This window comes from Sphaerodactylus townsendi, linkage group LG07 (genome assembly GCF_021028975.2).
Source record: "Sphaerodactylus townsendi isolate TG3544 linkage group LG07, MPM_Stown_v2.3, whole genome shotgun sequence".
Lineage (NCBI taxonomy): Eukaryota > Metazoa > Chordata > Lepidosauria > Squamata > Sphaerodactylidae > Sphaerodactylus > Sphaerodactylus townsendi.
Genome location: NC_059431.1, coordinates 16498606 through 16525466, shown reverse-complemented (window position 1 = coordinate 16525466; position 26861 = coordinate 16498606). Strand labels below are relative to the sequence as shown.

Sequence of the window (26861 nt, the reverse complement as noted above, 5' to 3'; positions counted from 1 at the left end):
CTCTGCACTTTTCCTATCTTTTCAATATCCTTTTTGAGATGTTGCGACCAGAACTGAACACAGTACTCCAAGTGCGGTCGCACCACGGCTTTATATAAGGGCATGACAATCCTTGCAGTTTTATTATCAACTCCTTTCCTAATTATCCCCTAATTATCCCCAATGCGGAACACCAGGGAGGAAACGTTTTATTTCCTGCTTCAAAATGTTTTGAAAGGTTTGTGCATTAAGGGTCACTCTCAGTCATGATCCTGGCTAGTATTTGGATGTGAGACCTCCAAGGAATACCGGGAGCTTGACACAGAGGCCAGCAATAGCAAACCACCTCCGAATGTCTCTTGCCTTGAAAACCATCCAGGATTGACATAAGTCAGCTGTGACTTGATGGCAAAAGAACAAAAAATTCAGAGTGAGAGGTTCCTACTTCCTTCTTTTCTGCATTCCCCCCCCCCCCCCCAGTTTCCAGATGCTGGTACTTCAGGAAACATTAACGGTCTCCTGATGAAATTTTTTAGAAGTTATTTCTTTATTGTATGTTTTGCAGTCGTAGTCAACCTGTCATCACCACCTATAGTTTTCTATAACTACCTACACATGCCCACAGGAGGGAGAAATGGAGAATAAAGTCTTGGCTCCAGTTTCACACAGATCAGAAGAGGTTTTATTTATTTTTTTAAATCCAACAGACTATAGCAACCCAGAACACATGGAAACACTCTCTTAAAAGTAGAAATGTGATACAGAATGATAATTTTTAAAGGAATGAAGTCTTGGGTTGAAACATTTAACCGTTGCCAGAAGAAAGGGACCTGTTTCAGAACTGCTGCACACTTCCCTCCCATTGGTATCTCCTACCTGCCACTCGGTTCCCTATCTTCACTACTCATGTGGCGGCGGATGATGAGGCTACAAGCTGAGAATCCTCAGCCGAGGAGGACCCTGGGAGGGAAGTGTCAAAGCGCTGGTGATGAAACTGTAATCTATTTCATTTACCTTGAACGCAAACCGATAGTTGCATCCTTAAATAAACCGGATAAATAAGGGGAGATGACGAGACAACTTGCCGCTGAGTCTTTTCAAAGAAGCATTTGACAGAATCCCTCCAGGTAGATATTTTCACTGATGAGGCGAAGTAGAATTCCACTCAGTCCCTGTTGGGCACTTTCCAAACACGCTGCCTTTCCCCTCATGCGTTAGAGATGACGCCTGCATTAAGACAGCGCAGTGCCTCCTAAAATGCTGACATTTCACTTTTAATTTGAAATCAAACATACAGTTCCATCAGGGAGCAGGAGAATAAAACGGGTTTTGATATATATTAGGTGGGGAGAGGGTGAAGTAGAGAGAAGCTTTATTCCCTTACAAAATGCTCCTCTGTGAAAAACTGACAAAGAATATTTTTTTTCAGTCATCGGAGGCAAATTTGTCCACGTAGCTCCTGCGGCATCAGCAAGAAGCTAGTATTAATTCTCTTCCCTGCTACTCACATAAAAATTGCACATCAAATGGCTTGAACAACATGAGAATCAGATGAGTGGAGTTTTGGGTCGGGGGAAGAGGAAGGGTGAAGAGGAAAAGGTTGCAGTAGCCCCCGTGATGGCTAAACTTGACCACAGTTGTAGTCAAGAAGAGTATTATTGTTTATTTATTTTAAATATTTCTAAACAATTTTTGAGCCACACATCAATCTAAACCTTGCTTTCTCTGATAGGGCCAAGTTTCAGATACTTCTTAATGATTGCTGTTCTAAATGGATTGACGATGTAACGAAGTTTGTTAAAACACTAGTCACTCTGACTTTGATCTTATTTTGGTTATCCTTGTTTTAAAATTTTAACTTATGCCTAATAAAGGTGATTGATTGATTGATTGATTGATTGATTGATTGATTGATTGATTGATTGATTGATTGATTGATTGAAGTATTTCCACTTCACAATTCTTAGCCAAATTTGTTTATGAGATCATGTCTTATAAAAGATCTAAAATACATGAAACTTAAAAAACCCTTAAAAACAAATTTCGAAGACCCTTCAGCATTTTTTTAAAAAACTACAACAAATAAGCAGTAAAAATGTATGCTAAATTAATAACCGTTGTTATTAACAATACAATGGATGGGGTGAAAGTAGGGTTCCTAATGGCCTGAAGATAAAGTGCCCTATCTCTTTAATAGAGGATAAATAGGGTGTTATTTACCCAGTGACATTACTTACCACCATACCATGAAAAGGTTTGTATGTATCAACAGTACAATCTTGAGGAGAGATATTCCAGTCTAAGCTCAATCATTTCAATGGGCATAGACCGGAGTAACTACCCAAGAGTACACTGTAAGTCTCTAGTCGGCCATTTATTATGGCTCACAGTCCATTCAGAAGCAGAGTAAAACATGAATAATTTTAATAAAATTAATTATCTACATAGATTCTCAACATACCTCATTTGTCCTGATATGTCTAACCTTTAAGTCACTATTAGAGGAACAGAATAGTTTTATTTCCTTCAGTTGTAAACGGAAGGGAATGAGAGGCTAGATTTGAGGGCACTAGGGATATTCTTTCTCTACCCAGTCTGCATGATGTAGTTATAATGAGGCCTAAACAGAGGAAAGAAGACCTGTGAATGAACAAAGCTGGGAGAGAGGGCAGGATTAAAATATGGATAGACAAGATGTTCGTAATTTTGTACAGAGAGATGCAATGGTGGATAGGCTGCCCCAAAGAAGAAAGTCCTGTCTCTTTAATAGAAACTTAATGGGATGTCAAGAAGAAGAAGAAGAAGAAGAAGGAGGAGGAGGAGGAGTAGTTTGGATTTATATCCCTCCTTTCTCTCCTGCAGGAGACTCAAAGGGGCTGACAATCTCCTTGCCCTTCCCCCCTCACAACAAACACCCTGTGAGGTGGGTGGGGCTGAGAGAGCTCCAAAAAGCTGTGACTAGCCCAAGGTCACCCAGCTGGCGTGTGTGGGAGTGTACAGGCTAATCTGAATTCCCCAGATAAGCCTCCACAACTCAAGCGGCAGACCTGGGAATCAAACCTGGTTCCTCCAGATCAGAGTGCACTGCTCTTAGCCACTGCTCTTAGCCACTACGCCACTGCTGCTCCTCTATGTGATGTAAAGCTCTACATCACATAAAGCTCTACATCACACTTACCTCTATGTGATGTAAAGCTTCACCTGCCCTTTTCCACACATTTAACTTTTATTCATGGGGCAGGACGTTTTGTGCCAGGCCTGCTGACAGTCCTCGCTGAACTAAATAGGAGGAAAGAATAAAAAATGAAGCCAAAGTTTCATGAAAAATTACCAGGGCAGGCAGCAGTGTTGATAAATATGGAAAACAAATAAAGAACCTGTAAGAAATTGTGCGGAAGGTGTCACTTTTTCTTCCTGTATCCCCCTACTTATACTGTTTCCTCTTTCTCCCCTCCTGGCAGCCCCCGCATCCTCTCCCCTTTCCCTGCTTCCTTCTCTCCTTCCCATTCACCAACTAGTCTTTTTTTAATCTGCCTGATCAGTCTTCACCTTTATTTACTATTTATACATTTCTCTTATACTCCACCTTTCTCCCCAATCAGAACCCAAAGCAGATAACATAATTCTCCTCTTCTCCACTTCATCCTTAGCAACAACTTTGTGAGCTAATTTCAGGTGGGAAGCTGGGTTGGTCTGCAGTAGAAGAGCAAGATTCAAATCCAAGACCAAGAAGATTTCAATGATATAAGCTCTGGAGAGGCTCCCTTTGTAAGATCTGACAAGGCTTTCATAAGTAACAATGAGAGTTTAGACTCTTGAAAACTTATGCCCTGCCAAGCTTGTTGGTTTTCAAGGTGCAGTTGGGCCTGAATCTTGTTATTTGTGAGAGAGTAAGAGAGAGCGACTGGCCCACAGTCATCTAGCAAGCTTGCACGGCAAAGCAGGGATTTGAACTTGAGTCTCCCAGATCCTAGTCGGACAATCTAAACACCACAAAACTCTGGGTCTCAGCTTCCTCTCATTCCCACTCTCTGACAACCTCTTTCCTGGCCAATTTGCAAAAGCTGTGTGGTAACGATTTGCTCAGGTGAGCAACTGCTAGGCCCAATCAAGTCACATAGGTTGAGTGAAGGCTGTCGCCACTGTTGCTTGTGGGTAAGTTGCACAAAGTATACAATAGCAATGTGCCTAGTGATTGCTGCTTGACCTGAGGCCGGGCAGAAGAGGAGGGGTGAAGCATGTGGCCATAAGAGGTCTGGAAAGCCCCCTGCCCCTTACAGAAATTAATGTCTGGAAACTGGCAATAGCATTGTGGTGGCATAGCAACCACCACAATGGCTACTGAGTTCTCAGAGGATATTCTCTAGTTCAGTGATGGAGAACCTTTTTGAGACCGAGTGCCCAAATTGCATCCCAAAGCCCAGTTATTTATCGCAAAGTGCCAACATGGCAATTTAACCTGTTTACCCCCCTCAAGCAGGAGCCAGCCTCAGTGGTGGGATCCAAAATTTTTAGTAACAGTAAGATAATGAAGATCCCTGTGCTGCAGTGGTAGCTGCAGCCAAAACAATATTTTAAATAATCTGAACAGTCAGTCAAATCTCCAATAGTCAATCAGAAGCCTTGGTGGACATAGGTCCAGGGGTGGGATCCAAAAATTTTATTAACAGGTTCCCATGGTGGTGGGATTCAAACTGTGGCATAGTGCCAATGGGGCTGGGCGGGGCATTCCGGGGGCGTGGCCGGGCATTCCAGGGGCGGGGCATTCCTGGGTGGGGCTGTGGCAAGGACGCAGCCGCTGCGCCAGTCCTTGGGTGGGAAACGAATGCACACAGGCACAGGCTGCCACGCACGCCGGTGCACCTCCTGCTAGACTACTTCAAGTTCTGCACGCTACTGCTGAGAGGAGGGGTGTTAACTAAGGCAAAAATCACGTGGCAAAATCACCAATTAGTAACTCCCTCTCGGCACGCACAAGTAATTAGTAACCTACTCTCGGGAACCTGTGAGAACCTGCTGGATCCCACCTCTGGCCAGCCTGCTGTAGCCTCCAGCAAGCCCCTCATGTGCCACTCTGTGCCTCTCTAGCATCTCTGCCGCCTCTGCCCCCACCCCTCGGTAGCAGCCACCTGGAGCACAGGCACCAGGCTTGCCAGCTGAGTCTGCTCACTGAGGTGCATGCACATCAAGTCCAGCGACCCAGGCCAGCCTAGACGTGTGTGTGTGTGTGGGGGGGCAATTCCCCCCCACATGATGAACTCTGTGCACACGTGCCCACAGAGAGGGCTCTGAGTGCCACCTCTGGCACCCGTGCCATAGGTTCGCCACCACTGCTCTAGTTAAAGGTACAGGCACTGTTTCTATTAGGGGAGGTGGGGAACATTTCTTAGGCTTGTAAAAAGATCTGTCTTGCCTGTGCACAATCCCAATCTCTGGATTTAAGTACCCATGGATGGGGCACATTAAGAAATAGGTATAATAGAAAGGAATGAGGGAGATAAAAGATGCACGGTTCATTCTTAGGAATATTGAATTAGAGTAGAAGTGGCATTCAAAGAGCAATTGGAACATAAAAAAGACTTCTGCTGGATCAAACCAGTGGCCCATCTAGACCAGCATCCCATCTTGCACAATGGTCAACCAGTTCCTGGAGGGGCAAAAACAAGTCATAGAGCCTGAGGTCTTTCCTACTGTTACCTCCAGGCATAGGGATTCAGAGCTTTACTGCCTCTAAATGTAGAGGCTCCCTTTCATTACCAGGGTTAGTAGCTTCTGACAGACCTATCATCTATGAATCTGCCTAATCCCCTATTAAACCGTCTATGCCTGCGGCAATCACTACATATTCTGGCAGAGAATTCCACATTTTAATCACTCATTGCGTAAATAAACCGCTCATTGTGTAAGGAAATCACTTGCATAAAACAGGCATTTATGAGTGCGGGCTTGGAGGGAGAGGGAAACGTATGAAGTATAGTTCGGTCACTTGTTTTGCTACATTTTCCAAGAGCTGGTGATCGGGAGGGGAGAAGGAGGGGGGTGGCATGCAAGTGGAGGGAGTAAGGGGTGGCATGCAAGGGAGGGGGAGGGGCCCCGGCATCTGGACATGACCCACCCACCCTAGCGAAGGGAGGGGAGGGGTGGCATGCAAGGGAAGGGGAGGGAGGGAGGAGTGGCATGCAAGGGAGGGAAGTGAGAAAGGGGGTAGCATGCAAGGGAAGGGGAGGGAGTGAGGGATGGCATTCAAGGGAGGGGAGGGGTCCAGTGGCACATGAGAGTAAAGGTTGAGATTCCAGTGGCACATGAGACATTTAACTGGCAGCAAAGCAAATTAGAGGGATAGGCAAGAAAGGCAATAGAAAGAGGGACCAAGGAGATGTTCACCTTGGAGATGGGATGCTTGGATTGTTCTTCCCCTCTTAGGTACCACTGGATCTAATGGAAAAGGGAAACACAGGTTAACATCCCTCTCGCCACAACTGCATAGAGCAACAGAGACTCCTTGTAGCACCTGATCATGTGGCTCTGCTGAAGGCTTTAAAAAGAGAGAAGACATTTGTCCAATGTGCCCTAGCTCTCTTCTAGAAGCACTTGTAATTAAATTACAGCCTCTACGCATGACTTTTCTGAAGCGGGTATATCCAATGTGCTGACAGGCTGTTGTGAGCTTTCCCGGCTGTGTGGTCATGGCCTGGTAGTTTTTGCTCCTAACGTTTCGCCCACATCCATAGCTGGCAACTTTAAAGGTATGTCATGACGAGATGTGTTTTCGCACCATGACATACCTCTCAAAGACGCCAGTCATAGATGCGGGCGAAATGTTGGGAGCAAAAACTGTTAGCCCTTGACCACACAGCCCAGGAAACTCACAACAGCCACTTGATTCCAGCCACGAAAGCCTTCGACAACAGTGCGCTGACAGCGCCACACAGCTTCTGGCAGAGTTCAAAGAAGACCGAAGCAACAACAGCAGAGTTTAAATAGGTATTTTGTTCCCCTCCCCTGTTCTTCCTCCTCATACTGATGGAAACTTTTTGCGGCTGCTTAGCAATACCATTAGCGACCACCCTTGACAAAACTAATTTGGGGGTAGCATGCACAAAATTAACTGATGTCAGACTGTGTGCGGGAGTGGGGTGTAGATTTTAGCAATATGTGGGTGATACATTATTAATTGATTCACTGATTCTGTGCTGCATAATTAAAGCAGGGATGGAAAATCATGGGCAGGTGTGAAATTGTTCATGCTATTGTCAGACCCAGACACTGTTCGTGCTGGAAGAGGACTGAAAAGTGGGGAAGGAAGAAAAGTATGAACGCCTCTTTCAAAAAGAGTAATAATACCCTACCTCTTCACGGTTCATGTGTAGGAGAAGGGCCAATCCTGCTCCTTCTCAGGATGTCTCTGTCTGTGACTGAGGCCCCTTCCGCACATGCAGAACAATGCACTTTCAATGCACTTTCAATCCACTTTGCAGCTGAATTTTACTGTGCGGAATAGGAAAACCCACTTGCAAACAGTTACGAAAGTGTATTCAAAGTGCATTAGTTGCAACACAGAAAATAGCAAAAAAAAAAAAAAAACCTGTGGGACATAAGCACAAAAGCTGCAACCTGAGCATCTGGCTTGATACATCCCTTCTCATTTTACAGGTTTGGGGAAACTTCTATTGGAAGTCCCTTGGGCAGTGTCAGGCTGTTTGTTTATGCTAGCCTGTAAAGCAGTCATATACTATCATGGGGAACTCTCTCTCCCTTCCCAATCTTCCAGGTGTGACTGAAATACGATGCTGACTAAGGAACATGATAGATTATGCACTAGGTAGACAGAATGGACCAAGACAACTTTTTCTCTGTCTCCCAAAGTTGATGGGTATAGTCTGTTTCAGAAAAAGATGTTAGTAGGATTGTATGTTCCTCCATCATAGAACTCAATATGCTGAATCTGCTTTTTGTAGAATGCTTCACCTGGGTCCTAGTGTCTACCTATCCATGCTTTCTCCATCCGTTTGAAAGTAAAATTATATTTTGGCATTCAGTTTAATAACGTCCAAGAATGCACAAATCAATAGTTTCGAGAAAGGAAGCATGTAAAAATGAATTACAATTCTCATATTCGTTAAGGGCTATATTCTAATGCAAAAACATAGAATTTTCTCAGCCACTTCAACTGACTGTACTAACATCTTTTTCTGAGACAGAGTATAGTAAATTCAGACTCCTTACTGTCGAGAAAAGCGGGGTGTAAAAGCAATTCTTCCTCTTCTTTTTCTTCTTCTACTTAAGAGCTCTGTTGGCTAAAAATTAAGGATGTGAAATTTTGCAAATGAAAAATAACATTTTGCTGTTACTGTGGTAGCATTTCTGGTGTGTGTGTGTGTGTGTGTGTGTGTGAGAGAGAGAGAGAGAGAGAGAGAGAGAGAGAGAGAGAGAGAGAGAGATTGGTGTGGGGGGGGGGGTTCCCTCTGTAACAGCTGCTGTTATTTGAGCCGGCAAGGGAAAGAGAGCATTAAGAGGGAATAAGAAGATGCAAACAGTTCAGAGGCTCTTTCTCTTCATAACTGTAATTGCCTGAGCAAATAAATCCACCTGTCAACACATGGAAATTATACCTACCACGGGTTGATTCCTGACAGCCATCTTCTCAGTATGGTATACTTTAGGGGTCCCATTGTGGTGCCCACCAGTGTTTTTAGAATGCAGATGACGTCAGAAGGGGCTTCTGATTGACTTCTGATTGGCTTCTCTTTTCTTTTAGTTCCTTCTCGTTTCCCATTTTTCCACCTTCTTTTCTCTCCCCTCTCTTTCCTAAGTAAAAGTTGAGCAGCAATGAAACCAGCAAGAGGCCAGTAAGGTCGTTGGTGTACCTGCAGAGAATGGTGCCTGGGACAAGTACTGAAATTGTGTCCGCTTCAAAATTGCACCCTCCCCTCAAAATTGCCAGGGAGCATGCTGGCCAGGGAAGAGCCGCGGGATGGTGGGTGGGCTGTGTGCAGAAGAAGCAGGTGGGCAGCGGCACCTCTAGGCAGTGGGTGGGTGGGAGCGGGCGGCTGGTGGTGCAGGAGGAGGCAGTGGCAGCAGGCAATGCAAAGCAGCTCTCATGGGGGAAGGGACAACTGATTGTGCCTACCACATGATACTCAGAAGTGGTGCCTGGGGTGTTGCCCCCCCCCTCTGTCCACTCCCACCCCCACCCCCACAGGTACACCACTGAGTATGGTAAGTGAATAAAGGCAGAGGAGTCCTGAATTCACATCCTTGCTCTGCCCCATTGGGAAACTTTATTGCACGTTACTTTCTCTCATCCTAACCCACCTCACCAGGCTGTTGTTAGGACTGCAACGTGTGGACTTTTCTGCACAATTCGTTTAAAATGTTCTAGGCAGGAAATAGAAAGCTTCCTGCATGGAGTTCCGCATTGTTTTTACCCCAAAACGTTTTATTTCCAGCCTCAACACATTTTAAATGAATCCCCTTTTAAAACAACCCTTGAGGCTGAAATATTTTAACACGTTTTCATCTGCTATGCATATCTCTTTAAAACATGTTATGAGACTCTCTGCTGTCTCTGAACTTCCTCCTCAGTGACATTTTGTAAGCTTACTATCTGTTCCCCTAGCCTGTTTATTAGAGCATTTCTTATTATTTTTTTTGGTGTGTGTGTGTGTGTGGGGGGGGTTATCTTTGATGCATTGAGTATACAAGACACAGAGAATCACAGCACAAGGCTGTGAAGCATTGATTAATCAACAAACTAAAAAAAAGGAGAGAACTACGTAATGTGGCCATAGTTTCCAGGGGGTGAGTGCGGACAAAAGTGGGGGGAATTGATAATAATAATAATAATAATAATAATAATAATAATAATAATAATAATAATAATAATAATAATAATAATAATAATAATAATAAGCACATCATCTGCTGTTGTAAGAAAATAGCCCAAACTGACTATCTCGAACGTCACAATAGGCTAGCAGCAATGGTGCACTGGAACCTTTGCAAAAAGTACGGCCTGCCCTGTAGCAAGACCTGGTACGAGCACAAGCCAGAGAAGATCACAGAAAATGAAGAAGCAATATACTCTGGGACTTTAGAATACAGACAGACAGACACCTGGCACACAACACCCCCAGACATAACAGTGCGGTAGAGAAAAAAACATGTTTTGGATTCATAGATGTTGCTGTGCCAGTTGACAGCAGGGTAGAGGACAAAGAGCTGGAAAAAGATCACAAAATACAAGGACCTACAAATTGAAGTTGAACGACTGTGGCAAAAAAGAACAACAGTAATCCCACTAGTAGTCGGTGCTCTAGGGAGGAATCCCCCCCAAGAAATCTTGAAAAACATCTGGAAAGCCTTAAACTTGGAACAGAACATCAGATCCACATGCTGCAGAAAGCAGCACTTCTAGGAACTGCACATATTCTCATGAAATACCTCTAATCATCCTAGGTCCTTGGGAAGGACTCCTCGATATTCAGAGATGAATTCCAGACACTTGTGCTTTTGTGCTGTAATGTGTATAATAATAATAATAATAATGTATATGTATAATAATAATAATAATAATACTTCTGCCTATTACATTACAACTTCCTAGGCCTCTGGGTGAGGCTCATAATAATATGTAATAATATGTAATAATAATAATACTAATAATAATAATAATAACTACGCATTATAACTTCCTAGGCCTCTAAGAGTCATGATTGTAATAGGTAAGGCCAACAACCAGCTAAAGATCTGGCAGCTGTGAATTCATTACATATGACACACATTGGTTGTATAACAATAATACACACTATTATTATTTATTATTATTATTGGTCATTATTATTAGCTTATTAATGTGTGTATTAATGTGTATTTAGATTTATAGGTCAGCCTCACCCCCAAAGGGAGACTCGCCGAGGGTGGCTCACAATACAGCTGTTCCAATAACTGCACAATAAAAAAAATACATAACTAAAACCAACCAACCACATTAAAACCAAATTTCCACAGCAGCAAAGTTTTCCCTTAAAATTCTTAAAATGACAAAGCTTAAAAGCAAGCAAGATTAAAAGAGACAGGTGCCTCGGATCAAAAAAAGGCTGGGGAGGAGGGAAAGGCAGGGCCCAACATGTGGAATCAAGGCCCCGCCAAGATGGAAAAACTGGCAGCCCCAGTGGGAGGATCTCTCGCAGAATCCGCCGACCAGCCCTCACCAAAGCCCGCCCGGTGGAACAGCTCAGTCTTACAGGCCCTGCGGAACTCACCAAGGTCCCGCAGGGCCCGGACAGCTGGAGGGAGAGCGTTCCACCAGGCAGGGGCCAGAGCCGTAAAGGCCCTGGCCCGGGTCGAGGCCAGCCTCGCATCGCCGTCGAGGAGAGACTAGGGGTTTCCCAGCAGTTCCGCCACTGCCGTCAACGTAGCTGGTCTATGCTTGGGACATAAGGGGGGTGATGCTGGTCCTCAAGCGAGAGTATGAGGGCCCTCATGCCGCTGTGAGGTCAATAACCAATACCAACATCTTGAAAACGTTTTTGGAGATTTGTGCAGAAACGGGCCCATGCGCATTGTGCTCTGCCTTAAGCTCTTTTGAAACAGAGGAGGATGAGATGGAATTAATAATAGAGGTTTTCCATCTAGAGAGCAAATTATTTTACCAAATTGGTTTCAGTTTTTGCTCAGGGTCCGTAGTGTTTCAACTCTGTGGATCAGGGACTAATTTTAAAAGGAGGCTTGGCACTTGGGAAGACAGATATCACTCTGATTTCTGGCAATGTAAATCTGTAAAATGGGTAGAGCAGGAATCTTAATTTGAAAAGGGTGGCGGTGGTAGTTGAAGGTCATGTTTAGCAGTTTTAATGTGGTGATATTATTAATCACTTTATAGCACTGCTTGAGGTCTTTATGAGTGACCGCACCTAAAATGTTCTCTTCTGGTCTCTACAAAGGTCACACCTCTCAAAACAGAAATTAGGGTTGATGGCCTGAAGAAAAATGTACCTTTAATAGAAGCTTGATGAGTGGAAATGGAGGTAAATAACATCACTTGGTAAATAACTGCCCATTAAGGCTCCATTAAAGGGACAAGACTTTTTCCCCTCTAGGCTGCTAGACAGATGGCAACCCAAAACAGAATCAGTGCATATTGCTTTTTTCTAAAAATAAACTTTGACTGCAATTTCCTGGTACATATGCTAGTCACTGGACTATATACTGAACTGCATACAATATCAATAGGATGTCACAGTTCTTTTTCTTCCCAGACCTTTGTTTTTATTAACATTGCTTTGCTTAGATTACATTTAGTCAAAACAAAACAACAACACATAGTTTTTTGCACCTGGAACCTGTTGCGACCCTTAAGCCAGTGTGGTGTTGTGCAGTGTTTAGAGAGCTGGGCTCGGGTTCAAATCCCTGCTCTGTTATGGAAGTTCACTGGGTGACCAGTCATACACACTCACAGCCTAACCTACCTCACAGTTGTTGTGAGGGTAAAATGGAGAAGAGGAGAATTATGTAAGCCATCTTGGGTTTCCACTGGGGGAAAAGGTGGGATGCAAATGAAGTAAATAAATACCCTGACACCGATAGCCCCAGGTGAGCCAGATTTCAGAAGATAAGCAGGAGCAGCCAGAGGTGTATCTAGGAAAAATGGCCCCCAGGCAAAATCTGAGTTTTACGCGCACACACACAAACGCACATACATACACACGCACACTCCATTTCCCCTAGATACTGGGGGGGGGGGGAGAGATCAAGCCGTCTGCCGATCTCACAGAGGAGTGCAAGGTTGGCAACGGTGCCCAGGTCTACTGCCAGAAAGCCAGCGAGGCACCCAGGTCTACGCAGTGGTGGGATCCAAAAATGTTAGTAACAGGTCCCCATGGTGGTGAGATTCAAACTGTGACGTAGTGCCAATGGGGCTGGGCGGGACATGACAGGGCGTGGCCGGGCATTCTGGGGGCGGGGCATTCCTGGGCAGGGCTGTGGCAAGGACGCAGCCGCTGCGCCGTTCCTTGGGCGGGAAACGAATGCACACAGGTGCAGGCTGCCAGGCACGCCGGTGCACCTCCTGCTAGACTGCTTCAAGTTCTGCGTGCTACTGCTGAGAGGAGGGGCGTAACTAAGGCAAAAATCACGTGGCAAAATCACCAATTAGTAACCCCCTCTCGGCACACACAAATAATTAGTAACGTACTCTCAGGAACCTGTGAGAACCTGCTGGATCCCACCTCTGGGTCTACGGTGCCCAGGTTTACTGCCTGAAACCTGGCGAGGTGCCCAGGTCTACCACTTGGAGACTCAAGGTGGCTTACAAACTCCTTTCTAGTGGCTGGAGTTCTCTAGGAATTACAATTTATCTCCAGGTGAGAGACATCAGTTCACCTGGAGAAAATGGCCACTTTGAAAAGCGGACTATATGGCACTGTGCCTCTGAAGACCCACTTCCCGCCAAAATCTAGCCCTCCTCAGTCTTCACCCCAAAATCTCCAACTATTTCCCAACCCAAAACTGGCTGTCCTATGTATCATACGTAAATAAATGCATCCATCTGAATACAACCTCTGGGAGAAACCTTACATGGGATTGGGGTGGGGGGAAATGACCTATTCAGTGTCCTTAGTCTGTCTTGGAAGCAACACAGTACAATAACTAACCGCAATCTGTTTGTTTCAAAACCTCTGGACAGGGTAATGGTTGATCAAGAACATGGGAGGCGAAGTGAGGCATTTAGTCAACTTAGCATACACAAAAGGAAAACTTACCTCTGGATTGTATATCTGAATATCAAAACAAAATTTACCATATTACCACTAATTACAAATTAGTTTATTTAATTTTATAACAGTCAAACCTTTATGGAAACATTCTATCTAAATATAATAATGCACAAGATTTAAATTTGGACATGCAGTGGCACATACTACAAAATCCTTTTCCCCTCTGCCTGTTGTTAATATTTTTCTGTTCTGGTAATGGATCAGACAAATAAAATTTTGGTCAGACCAATACAACTTTGACCGACATCCTTATATAAAAGTGTGTGTTCGTGTGTTAGGGTTGCAAACTCTTGACAGGGTTTCTACAACACACACTAATAATGTGTGTAACAAGTTATTAAAGAACCTGGTTTCCTCTGTTTGCCTTCGCACTGGAGATTTCACCCCTCCAGGAAGTGACTGCAAACAGTCTGGGTTGCTATAATCAAGGGGTTGCAACCTGTGGCACTCCAGATGTTCATGGACTACAATTCTCATCAACCCATGGGCTGATGGGAATTGTAGTCCATGGACATCTGGAGAGCCACAGGTTGCAGACCCTGTGTACCTTAGGGACAGTCTGTCCCTATATGTCCCTCATAGACCTCTGCGCTCAGCAGAGGCTAATCTGCTGGTGGCCCTGGGCCCCTCTATGATCCAGCTGGCCCCTACCTGGTGGAACAACCTCCCCCCGACCATCACGGCCCTGCAGGACTTAGAATAGTTCCGCAGGGCCTGCAAGATGGAGTTGTTCTGCCGGGCTTTTGGTGAGGCCGGCCGGTGAGGTGCCATCTGTACATACTTTCCCACTTGCAATTACATTCGGATTCAACTGCCATACGACTGGGCTACTGATATTGCTGCTACTGTTGACTAGGTTTGTGAGTTGGAGGTACTGGATGTTTTAATGAGTTTTAACTGAAATGTAATATATTATGGGCCGTTTCCCCACTTTTAAAATGACATTGGTTTCGTCTGGTCCAGGACCTTTTTAGCGCGAGGGTCGTGTTCCCAGGCTTCCCCACTGCCTGCACGGGGTCATCAAAAGGCGCCATTTTGAGCAGCGCCAGAATGACCCGCGCTGAGGGGGCACAAGAGCAGCAGAGTCGGGGCGGCTGCGTTGTTGCCGCCCCTGTAGTGGGGAGTGCAGGTGGACCCAGCGCTACTTGGCGAGATTAGCGCGCAGCAAACAGTGAGTGGGGAAAGGGCCTTTATTGGGGTACGTGGTTTTGTTTGTTTAAACTGTACACCGCCCAGAGCCCTGAGGGGATAGGGCGGTATAATAAATCCAACTAATAAATAAATAAAATTAATGTGTGGCTCCTTTGGTTTTTCCAAAAAGATTGCTAGTTTGGTAACTTTTGTTAAAACCGGGTTGAGGGAAATATGACAGGCTGAACCCGTTTTGAGGAAGAGCCATGTGCGAAGGTCTTCCCCCAAATGGGACACTGTGCAGAAACCACCTGAGCTGGGAAATACTTGGAGATTTGGGGGGTGGATCCTGGGGAGGGGAAGAACCTCAGCAGGTACAATGTCATAGAGTCCACTCTCCAAAGTAGCCATTTTCTCCAGGGGAAGTGAGCAGCAGTGGCGAAGGAGGTTAAGAGCTCGTGTATCTCATCTGGAGGAACCGGGTTTGATTCCCAGCTCTGCCACCTGAGCTGTGGAGGCTTATCTGGGGAATTCAGATTAGCCTGTGCATGCCAACACACGCCAGCTGGGTGACCTTGGGCTAGTCACAGCTTCTCGGAGCTCTCTCAGCCCCACCTACCTCACAGGGTGTTTGTTGTGAGGGGGGAGGGGCAAGGAGATTGTAAGCCCCTTTGAGTCTCCTGCAGGAGAGAAAGGGGGGATATAAATCCAAAGTCGTCGTCGTCCTCCTCCTCCTCCTCCTCTTCCTCCTCCTCCTCCTCCTCCTCTTCCTCTTCCTCCCTTCCCTCCCTCCTCCTTCTTCTCTTCTTCTTCTTCTTCTTCTTCTTCTTCTTCTTCTTCTTCTTCTTCTTCTTCTTCGTCTTCTTCTTCTTCTTCTTCTTCTTCTTCTTCTTCTTCTTCTTCTTCTTCTTCTTCTTCTTCTTCTTCTTCTTCTTCGGCCTGGAGATCTGTTGTAATTGCGGGTCCTGGGGTAACAGGTATGACCGTTCCTCAACTCCCCAGAAGGAAGACATTTACATAGCTATATTCTGACCAAGCCCAGGAAGCCGAGGAACTGGAAAATCCTTATTTAGCATATGTCTGAATATGGAACACAAACGGTTGGTATTAATTCTAAGCACATAATATCCTTTATTTTTCTCTTATGGGAAGACGGTCAAGTCAAATTGTCAGGGAGGTTTCAGGTTGAAGCTTGGCAGATGAAAAGGCAACAGGAATAAGGGAAACTTTCTATTTTGTTCCACCGACAGGTGTTTGTAACTGTTGAGGCCACTTGGCTGTCACTCCTTAGATAAACAGGCACCAGCTTATTTGACACAACGTTTCTACAGTAAGTTGAGGCAGGAACATACAGACTGGTTCCAATTTTACTGCTTTAGCAATTGTTAGGGATCACCCCCTTTTCCTTGGCGCTATTTCCCTCAGGGAAGGACTACAAGTTTTGTTTCCCGTTTGATCCCACGCTCCTCTCCTTCTTCCACTCTAGTTGCCAACCTCTAACATATAACAGCCACTCTCAACTGCCATTCTCAATTGCCACTCTCCCAGGTCAAAAGTAGAATTCTCATTTTTAACCCCCTGTCAATCAGGGTTTTCATACTTGATACAAGACATTGGCAGTTAACTGTCTGTCACAGCAGGAGGTCTCCAGGCCCCACCTGGAGGTTGGCAAACCTAGTGTGTATGGAAGAGAAAATTCTTTGGGAAATTACAAGAAAGGAAAGGTCTTGAAGGTGACATTGGAGTATGCCTGAAGATGGGGGGAAAGCCAAGAGGGTTGATTTATTTGAGGCCATGTTCAAAAAGAAATCCTTAAAATTGATTAGGGTTGCCAACCTCCAGGTGCAACCTGGAGATCTCCTGCTGTGATGAACATCTATCTGCCAGTGCCTTATACCAGCCTGAACGCCCTGATTGACCCAGGGTGTATGTCTGGTTTTTTTAAAAAAACGTTGACTTTGGAGAGTGGCAGTTGAGAGTGGCTGTTAGGTTGGAGGTTGGCAGTTAGAGTGGTCTCCAGTTGTAATTCCAGGAGATATTCTGAGGCCTTCCTCCATGACATACATGCAGTGGTGGGATCCAAAAATTTTAGTAACAGGTTCCCATGGTGGTGGGACTCAAACTGTGGTGTAGCGCCAATGGGGCTGGGTGGGGCATTCCGGGGGCTGGGCGGGGCATTCCGGGGCGGGGCATTCCGGGGCGGGGCAGCCGCTGTGCCGGTCCTTGGGTGGGAAACGAATGCACGCAGGCGCAGGCTGCCACGCACGCCGGTGCACCTCTTGCTAGACTGCTTCAAGTTCTGCGCGCTACTGCTGAGAGGAGGGGCGTAACTAAGGCAAAAATCACGTGGCAAAATCACCAATTAGTAACCCCCTCTCGGCACACACAAATAATTAGTAACCTACTCAGCGGTGGAATTCAAAAATTTTAGTAACAGGTTCCGATGGTAGTGGGATTCATACAATGGCGTAGAGCCAATGGTGCTGGGCGGGGCACAACGGGGGCGTGGCCAGGCATTCCAGGGGCGGGGCATTCCTGGGCAGAGCTGTGGCAAGGACGCAGCGCGCTCGCGCCCCAGGTGCAGTTCCCCTTCGCCTCGTCTCTACATTCAAATAATGACTGTTTAAAGCATTAAAAAACAATATACCGAAAGGTAGTGTATTATTTCTTTTTTATATAATTGTATTGATTGATTTTAAATAATAACATAAGTAAGGAGAGAAACCAAAAACTGTTTACAATTGTTAACATATCACAAACATATCTAATTGTCTATCTCTCTCAAACCCCCCAACTAAAACACCCTATATTGCCTCCCTCCTTCCCATATTTCCCTCCCTCCCTACTTTCTACTTCCCCTTCAGATTCTTATTACTTTATCTATTCCACTTGAAAGAAAACTAACAGAGGGAGAGATCCAGGTAAAATCCTTAATCTAAAAAGAGTAAGCTTAGAAATTCCTCTCTTTCCAGTGCAAAAAAATTTCAAGTGGGGAAAAAAGGAAAATGAAAAAATCTTTACCTATAATAGCTTTTCCCAACCTAGCTATACCAATGAACAAAAAAAATTACTATATATTGTATTATTTCATACAGTTCATACACATGTGGGGGGTGCCATGTGGGAGGCCAGCGGGGGGCCACAGGGGGCCCTGCGGGGTGATTTTGCATCCCCCACTTGACAAGATTTGTTGTACCCAGGGACAGAGATTACCCCCTTGTCCCTAGTGGAGTTAATCATTAATAACCGGTTCTCCAAACTGAGAAAATTTTAGTAACCAGTTCTACCGAATAGGTGCGAATAGGCTGCATCCCACCTCTGAACCTAGTCTCGGGAACCTGTGAGAACCTGCTGGATCCCACCTCTGCATACATGCCCCTGGTATTCCTTGGTGGTCTCCTATCCAAATACTTGCCAGGGTCAACGCTGACAGTGAAGAGGCAGCAGCGAAGAGTTTTGGATTTATATCCCACCTTTCTCTCCTGTAAGGAGACTCAAGGTGGCTTACAAACTCCTTTCCCTTCCTCTCCCCACAACAGTCACTTTGTGAGGTAGGTGGGGCTGAGAGACTTCTGAGAGAACTATGACTAGAGCCCAAGGTCACCCAGCAGGAATGTAGGAGTGCAGAAACACATCTGGTTCACCAGTTAAGCCTCTGTCACTCAGGTGGAGGAGTGAGAAATCAAACCCGGTTCTCCAGATTAGAATCCACCTGCTCTTAACCACTACACCAAGTAGGCTCTCAGTGTGTGACTCAGCAAGTTTCCATGGCAGAATGCAGATTTGATCTTGCGTTTCACAGATCCTAGTCTGACCCCTTAACCACTACACCTCACTGCCTCTCTTCTTCTCCTAAATAGTGCACACTGTCAAAACGGAGCCTTCACCTCCATTTAATCATTTAGAGCAGAGGTGGGATGCAGCCTATTCGGTTACTAAAATTTTCTCAGTTCAGAGAACCGGTTATTAATGAGTAACTCCACTAGGGACAAGGGGGTAATAATCTTGTCAAGTGGGGATGCAAAATCGTACCCCAGGGTCCCCTGCGGCCCCCCTGCCCCCCATGGCACCTCTACATGTGTGTATGAAATGATACAATATATAGTAATTCTAATTTTTTTTGTTCATTGGTATAAAGGTTGGGAAAGTATTATAGGTAAAGATTTTTCATTTTCTTTTTTCCCCTTGAAATTTATATTGGAAAGAGAGGAGTTTAAACTACTCTTCTAGATTAAGGATTCTGGATCTCTCCCTGTTAGTTTTCTTTCAAGTGGAATAGATAAAGTAGTTATAGGAATCTGAAGGGGAAGTAGAAAGTAGGGAGGGAGGGAAATATGGGAAGGTAGGCGGCAATTTTAGTTGGGGGGGGGGTTGAGAGAGATAGACGATTAGATATGTTTGTAATATGTTAACAATTGTAAACAGTTTTTGGTTTTTCTCCTTATGTTATTATTCAAAATCAATCATATAAAAAAGAAATAATACACTACCTTTCAGTATATTGCTTTTTTAATACTTTAAACAGTCATTATTTGAATCTAGAGGCGGAGCGAAGGGGAACTGCACCTGGGGCACACGTCCTGTGTCCTTGCCACAGCCCCGCCCAGGAATGCCCCGCCCCCAGAATGCCTGGCCACGCCTCCGTCGTGCCCCGCCCAGTGCTACGCCACTGTTTGAATCCCACCACCATTGGAACCTGTTACTAAAATTTTTGAATCCCACCACTGATTTAGAGGCAGCAAATTCCAGAATATTCGAGATATCCTTCCGCTTCTGTTGCCTTATAGTCCTGAGGGGCCCTTTCTTGTGGCTTGTAAAGAGCAATTCATACAATAAAACATGACAAAAACACTGATCATTGCAAAAGCAAACTGAAGCAACCCAAGGCCAGTCTAAAAAATTCTCATAGCAGTTTTCTGAGGTAAATAGTTGGCTCTGAAGGTGAGTTTTATTGCTGTTGATGTTTTTGTTGCACTAATATGGGATTCTGACCTTATTTTATCATTAACCTCAGTATTTCTACATAGCATGTGCATTTCCCCTATCATTGTCTCATGAGTGCAGCAGTGGATTAAGGAACAAGGAATTTAGAAGGGAATGCTTGAGAAGCATAACATATATCAACTGAATAAAAGATATGAAGTGTTAGATAAGTGAGAGAAACAGTAGTACTGCTAACACTGAAGGGCCAAGATAATCAGTTATATTCCTTAAATCTCCCCAGAATATTTAAAAAAAAAACCAGTTACATCACCTCAGTGTTAAAAAAACAAATTATATTCCTTAAGTTTCCCTAGATAACCAAGATACGGTAATCAATTATGCTCCCCAAATCTCCTCAGAACATTCAAGAGAACCAGTTATATTCCTCAGATCTCTACAGAATAACAGAGGTGTAGGTCTCCAGGTTAATAATATTCAGAACCAGATGCTTTAGAATAATTCAATAGGACCAGTTGTATTCCTTACTTTGATATAGGATAACCAAGACAAGGGGTCGTATTCCTTACATTTCCTGAGGCGAAACATATTGAGAAACCATGTCCTTACTGTACAAGTGGTTGGTCCGGGGTGGCTGAGGGATGGATAAAGTCCAAAAATACTTTTAAAATATTCTATTTTTGCAAGATAATCTTGAATATATGCTCCTACCAAAGCCTGAAATTGCAACTCTGTGGACAAAAGACCCAGTGTGCTAAGTGGGGAAATGCAATGATCTGCTAATATTATTTCTAAAGTTTCTGCAACAAACAAGACTGATGCAGGAACTGTTAGGAAAAACTAACTAGGTTGGAAATAGGTGAAGGAGCTGAGCTGTCGGTGAAGCTGAGGAGACAACCAAAACTAAATTTCACACAGCGATCTAAAACAAGTAGTCAGGTCTCTGGCTGTCAGTGTCTAATTTCCGTCGCATGTGCAGCTAGTAAAATGAAAGTGACACAATTCGTTTCTTGATCTTGGACTTTCAGTGGGGCAATAAATGGAAATGTAATGAAGTCACACATCAGCACAACCCTAGCAAAACAGGCTACCCAAACAAAAAAGCCTTGTCTGTTCAATACAGGTGGAAAAGGAGAAGGGGTTCTTTAAGGATGTAGGAGATCATGTAAGTGGCATTTGACTGTACTTTATGGGACTGAGCACGTTTGCTGCTTGGCCTGGAGTGCTTTTAGATCTGGCACTGCTGATGGATGTGCAAGTGGCGTCTATACCTCCCAGTGCCTTTCATCATCTTTGAATGGTGCACCAGATGTGCTCCTTCTTGAACAGATAACTAGCCACAGTTATCTATGCTCTAACATCCAGACTAGATTACCGTAATATGTTATACATGGGGCTGCCTCTGCAAAGTGTTCAGAAATTTCACCTGGTGGTTTGGCAGCTAGTTTGTTAACTGGTGCTAGCCACTGTGTACTTATCACCTTAGTGTTAAAAGAATGTTGGTACCTTCCAGTTTGTTTCTGGGCTTAATGTGGGCCTGCTATGGTAGAAGGACTCCTGCAGGCCATCCTCATTGCCTGCCACAGTTTCAAGCAGCAGTGGGAGAAAAATAATTGCTGGCATTGTGTGCAACGTGATGCCACTTCTGGGAAAAACCTGGAAGTGATGTCACATAGCTATAGAAATTGCCAGAAATGCTACAATTTTACTATAGTGTTTATTTGTTTAATGGTTTTATTCATTTTAATGGTTTTATTTGTTTAATTCAATAGGGGTCCAGAGTAGCTTGCGTCATTTTCCTCTCCTCCGTTTTATCCTCACCACAACCCTGCGAGGTAGGTCTGCCTGAGAGTGTATGACTGGCCCAAGATCCCCCTGTGAGCTTCCGTGGCACAAATGGGGATTTGAACCTGGGTCTCCCAGATACTACACTGACACTCTTAACCACACTGGTTCCTGAAAGTGATGTCATGCTACGTGTGATGCAACCCCCATATCCTTGCCCCCAAGCTCCCGCCAGTTGACAGGCCTTTAGAGTTGGCAGCTCCAGGGAGGAATATTCTTGGAGATTTGGAGGTTGATCCTGGGGATGGCAGGAGCCTTGGTAGACTACAATGCCATACAGTCCACCCACCAAAGCAGCGTTTTCTGCAGGGAAACTAATGTATTTAGTCTGGCAATTAGTTGTAATTTTGAGAGATCTCCAGACTCCACCTGGAAGATGGCAACTCTCACTTATTTCAGATCATCAGTGTTAATTTAAAAAATTCCAAACAGCCTCTTGCTGGGGGGACCTTGAGCCAGTCACTAGGGAGAAAATACAATGAGATTCTAGTAGGATTTAAAGAGTATCAGATTTTATTCCAGCATTCGGTGGGTCAGTGTTCACTTCATCAAATGCAGTAGAGTGTATACCCATTTAGGTGTGTTTGTATGTGTATGCTATGGGAGATACAAAGATCTAATAAAAAGTGTCTCAGTTCACTCTGACAGGGTGAAGGCCACTCCAAAATATAGTCAGATATGGGAAGGAAAATTATTGTAAAATTTAGTGCAAGATAAGCCCATACAATGATAGAAAATAACAGAAACAATATATTGTATATATCCCAGTTATTCCAGTGATGAATGCAAGGTCCCTTTTAAGATCTGAGGGGTCAATAATCTAAAACTTTTTAATGAATTCTAATTCAGCAGTCTCAGGTTGGCTTCTTCCTTTGAAGTTCCAGTAATTTAGACCAGCAACCAAATGCACTGGAATATTAAAATGTTCATACCCACTGGTTTCTGTTTATTATGATTTTAAATGTTCAACATTAATCTTTTGCAGAGGATTAGACCTGTCTGTCTATTGTACAGAGTAGAAGGCCACTTCTGAAACACAGTGGAATATGTGATATTGGACAATGAGCAGAGGTGGGATCCAGCAGGTTCTCACAGGTTCCCGATAGTTGGTTACTAATTATTTGTGTGTGCCGAGAGGGGGTTACTAATTGGTGATTTTGCCACATGATTTTTGCCTTAGTTACGCCCCTCCTCTCAGCAGTAGCGCGCAGAACTTGAAGCAGTCTAGCAGGAGGTGCGTGTGTGGCAGCCTGCGTCTGTATGCATTCGTTTCCCGCCCAAGGACTGGCGCAGCGGCTGCGTCCTTGCCACAGCCCCGCCCAGGAATGCCCTGCCCCCGGAATACCTGGCCACGCCCCCAGAATGCCCCACCCAGCCCCATTGGCGCTACGCCACAGTTTGAATCCCACCACCATGGGAACCTGTTACTAAAATTTTTGGACTCCACCACTGACAATGAGTAAACAAATCAGCCTAGAAAAGTACAGCTGCTGTTCTTGGGTCATGTGATTTAATAAATTATCATTATATTTCTATAATTAAAGCAAGTTAATTATATGTATTAATTATATCATGTTTTTGAGTATATATGAGGATAAAGTTAGTGCCTGTGCTTGTTGTAAGGTCTGGTGCTGAGCGTGTGCCTCCATTTAGTTGTCTATTGTGGTCAGAGAGAAGTTGCTTTAGAGGACTCCCAGTAAGCCAGGAAAGGTCTGCTCACCAGGGCTGAGAGAAATATGATCCAGGATGGACTGGTTTGAGCAGAGAGCTCTAGGTGACCAAAAGTGGTGTTGTATTTTTTGTTTCCTTTGGGCACATCCTGCAGCAGGTTATTTCTAGGTACCATTTTTGCTTTGTTGATCAGCTTGATCAGAATGATCACCTACAAGAGACATGATCAGGCGTCAAATGGGCTGCCCGGTTCATCTGAATGGTGGCTGGGAGACAAAACACACATGTACAGACCACTTCATGCAGCAGAATAGATCCACAGGGATTTACGCTCCTCTCATTAAAGGTGGAGAACCACAGCATGTAGTGTATGGTGTGCATGCCTTCACATTCATGCTTCCTCCACATATAAACTTTAAAATGTGATGGCTTCAGCTCTCCCTCCCCCTCTCCCAAATTGGCATCCTCTAATTCCAGCAACTTGCTAAAGGGCTAAAGCTTTTGAGAGCCCTAATGGAGTGAAAAGGTGGGATTAAAATATTGTAAATAAATGAAGAGAGCTTTGGTTGAGCCAATACAATTGTCCATATGGCAACCTGTCATCACAATAATTTTTCAAGATTTTTGAACAGCAAAAGCACAGCTGTCTCACAGAAAACTAGAACTTGCTGCAACCTAAATCCTAGCCAGAGAATGTAAACTCTCCTACATTGTAAGAAAGGCTGCCAGCCTCCTGGTCATCTGGGATTCCAACTGATTTCCAGACAACACAGATCAGAACCCTAGGAGAAAATGACTGCTTTGGAGGGTGGCATCTGGGCACGATACCCGACTTGGGTCTCTCCCCTCCCTCTCCCCCCTATAGTCAACTGCTCACGTGGAGGGGGGAATCCAACCCAGTTTTCCAGATTAGAATCCTCTTTCTGTTAACCACTACGCCACACTGTGAAATAAAGACATATTGTACAAGCAATGCAATTTTGCCACTTATTTATATTCACTGCTGGATCTGCTCAATCAATTGCTTCAGTCTGATAGAGAGAAGGGCTTGCTGGTTCATCATAAGGCAAGGTAAACTCTAGTAACACCGCATAATCATTTAAGACGCTACAAAATGCAAGGGGGCACATATTGTATACATTATTAATGTTAATAATTCCTTCTGCTTTTTTCAATCCTTTTTTGGTCCCACCCCCAAATCTCCAGGAACTTCTCAAACTGGAGTTGGCATCTTTAACGGTAAGGCTAGCACAAGTGGGGGGGGGCACTGTTCTCCCCTCTATTTCCTTGTCTAGATTTTCAATGCAAACTCTGAACCAGCTGATGCGGGGAAAGCCCTGGACTTCACTTCTTCCTCTTCACTTTCTCCTGCTTCTCCTGCTCCCTGCGCTTCCTTCCCAGAGAGTTTTGCCTCCTCCATCTTGCCTGACTTTCTAGCCGGGCTGTTTACCTCTCTATGCTCCGTCCCTCCCGCCCTCCTCTTTGTCGTCACGCCCTGCAACAGACGACGCGGCAGGAGCGAGCAACGTGCAGCAGGCTCGGCGGCGGCGGCGGCTTTTTTTCCTCTTTCTAAGCACCGCCGCATTGCCCGGATGTGAATGGATTACAATGTTGCATCTCGCAGGGAAACGTTTTGCTATCCATTTCTCCGCGGGGGAGTCAGTGGTGGGGATGAGGATGAGGATGCTGAGGAGGAGGAGAGAGCTGTAAAGTCGGAACAAGTTTAAGACTTTTTTTTGGGGGGGACGTTAATTTTAAGGGGGGAAAGCAAAAACCAGAAAAGACAGAGGGGGGCAAATCGCTCTGCCACCGAGATTTTTTGTTTCTGCAAACTAGTTTATTTGCAGCCATGTGTTCGTGACGGGGAAAGTTATCGGAGCTTCCTTTTGCGTTGCAGTTTTTGCTGTGATTTCCCCATCCGTCCTTTTCGGCTGCCTTTTGCATTTCGCGTTGTTTGGGTGGGAAGGACTTCTTCTTCTTTTTTTTTTTAATGGCTTAATGGTGGATCATCCCAAACAAAGCAAAACTCCTTTCTCGGTGTAAAACTGATTTAAAGGTGTGGAATATTCTCTGGAGCAAGACTGTGCGCGAGTTTAAAAAAAAAAAGTACTTTTCGGAGGGTTAAACACACGTGAGGCAAAAACAAACAAACAACCCAAGCACCTTTTTTTGCAGAAGAGCTGTGTCATTTCTTCCCCTAAAATTCCTTTCCTTGGAATATTGTGAACATATTTGAGGCCATTTAAGGTAAAGTTACTCTTAAGAGCGATTTCTCTCTGTGTCTCTCTCTTTCTCTCTTTTTTTAAAAAAAGATGTGCATCCCAGCGTGTTTTTCACTTGATGCAACTTGGGGGCGATGTGATTGGAACGGCGCCGTGCAGTTTACACCTTTAACTATACTAGGCTGAATATATATATATGTGCATGTCCCACGATGAAAAAGAATGGCTTTGGTTTCCATGTCGTGCTTGGAGAGACAAACAAGAAAGCAACGAGCAGTCTGGTTTCTCTCGGGGAAGGGGATGGCGTGCACCTTGTAGTAGCAACATTTTGGAATTTAAAGTTGAGCATGCTGGGGAGGCGGAGGGGAGGGGAGGAGGCTGGCACCCCCCCTCCCCCCACCCAAGAAAACTCGCCAGTGCAAAAAACCCAAATACTCAATTCGGGGCGGACAAAACAAAAACTTTACAACGGGGTTCTCTGGCAGGGTCACATCCAGGTTCTAAAAAGTCGCCTCGGATCCAAAGTTGACAATATTTACAGGTGTCCTGAACAATGGTGTGGGGTTGGAGGGGAGGGGGGGCCGTTTGCAGATGGGAAAGCGCCTTGCGAGTTGCGGGGAAGTCTTTTGCAATCACGTGCATAATTTTTGCAGCGGAGTATAAAGTTGCTCCGCCGCCTGGTGCGTCTGCGCGCGCGAGTGTGTGTGTGTGTGTGCGCGCGCCTGTGCGCGCGTGAGAATTATTATTTTTTCAATCTAATAAATCTCCCAAAGTGGTGGTGGTGGGGTGGGGGCTCGGGCTGCGGGGTGGGGGAGAGGAAGGGAGGCGGGCAGGAAGGCGGAAAGAAGCCCCGAGCGACTCGCGTGCGTACCTTTCCAGCTCGCCCGATCCCGGGCATGGAAGCGAACGAGGTGCCCATTTGCTTTTTCTTTCCGAGCCCGATCTGTAGATTTCTTCTTTGGGGGGGGAGGGGGGTGGGTGCCCGGGAGTGTGCAATTGTGTGTGAGGTGTGTGTGTGTGTGTGTGGGGGGGGAAGATAACATCCTCTGGAAAGCCAAGGAGCAGCGTGGCCGTTTGCTGATTCTGCCCTCTCTTTGCTGAACTTGCAGTCCGGGTTTCTTGGGGAGGGGAGTTGTTTGCGTGCGTTTTTTGGGGAACTGGGGGGGGGGGCATCGGGGTTTGGGGTCCTTCCTCTCGCTTCCCCCCCAAGCGGAACCAGAGTTTGGGGTTCCGAATCGGGGCTTCCTCCCTCCGCCGCCCCTCTGCCTCTGCCCCTCTTTTTTTCTCTCCCTTC

The 26861-nt window shown here is 45.1% G+C and overlaps 1 protein-coding gene and 1 long non-coding RNA gene across 5 annotated transcripts in view; one reads left to right on the top strand and one right to left on the bottom strand.

The window, feature by feature from the left end:
- Positions 1–3156: 3156 nt before the first annotated feature.
- LOC125436206 lies at positions 3157–26837 on the bottom strand. Its single transcript, XR_007245017.1, has 4 exons — positions 26439–26837; positions 8596–8787; positions 6364–6414; positions 3157–3258 (listed from the first exon to the last, which is right to left on the bottom strand). It is a non-coding gene; the product is annotated as an uncharacterized LOC125436206 (long non-coding RNA).
- Positions 24861–26861, top strand: part of TCF4 (transcription factor 4) — a 422824-nt gene continuing 420823 nt past the window's right edge. For 2 of the 4 annotated variants that reach the window (XM_048502995.1, XM_048502992.1), the window contains exon 1: positions 24861–25592. Coding sequence is in view for 1 of the 4 variants with exons in the window: in XM_048502994.1 (XP_048358951.1) it covers positions 26464–26478 (15 nt within the window). In the remaining 3 variants the exon portion in view is untranslated. Of the gene's footprint in view, positions 25593–26361; positions 26479–26861 lie in introns of those variants that run through there. The other 2 variants (XM_048502991.1, XM_048502994.1) reach the window with 2 other exon arrangements.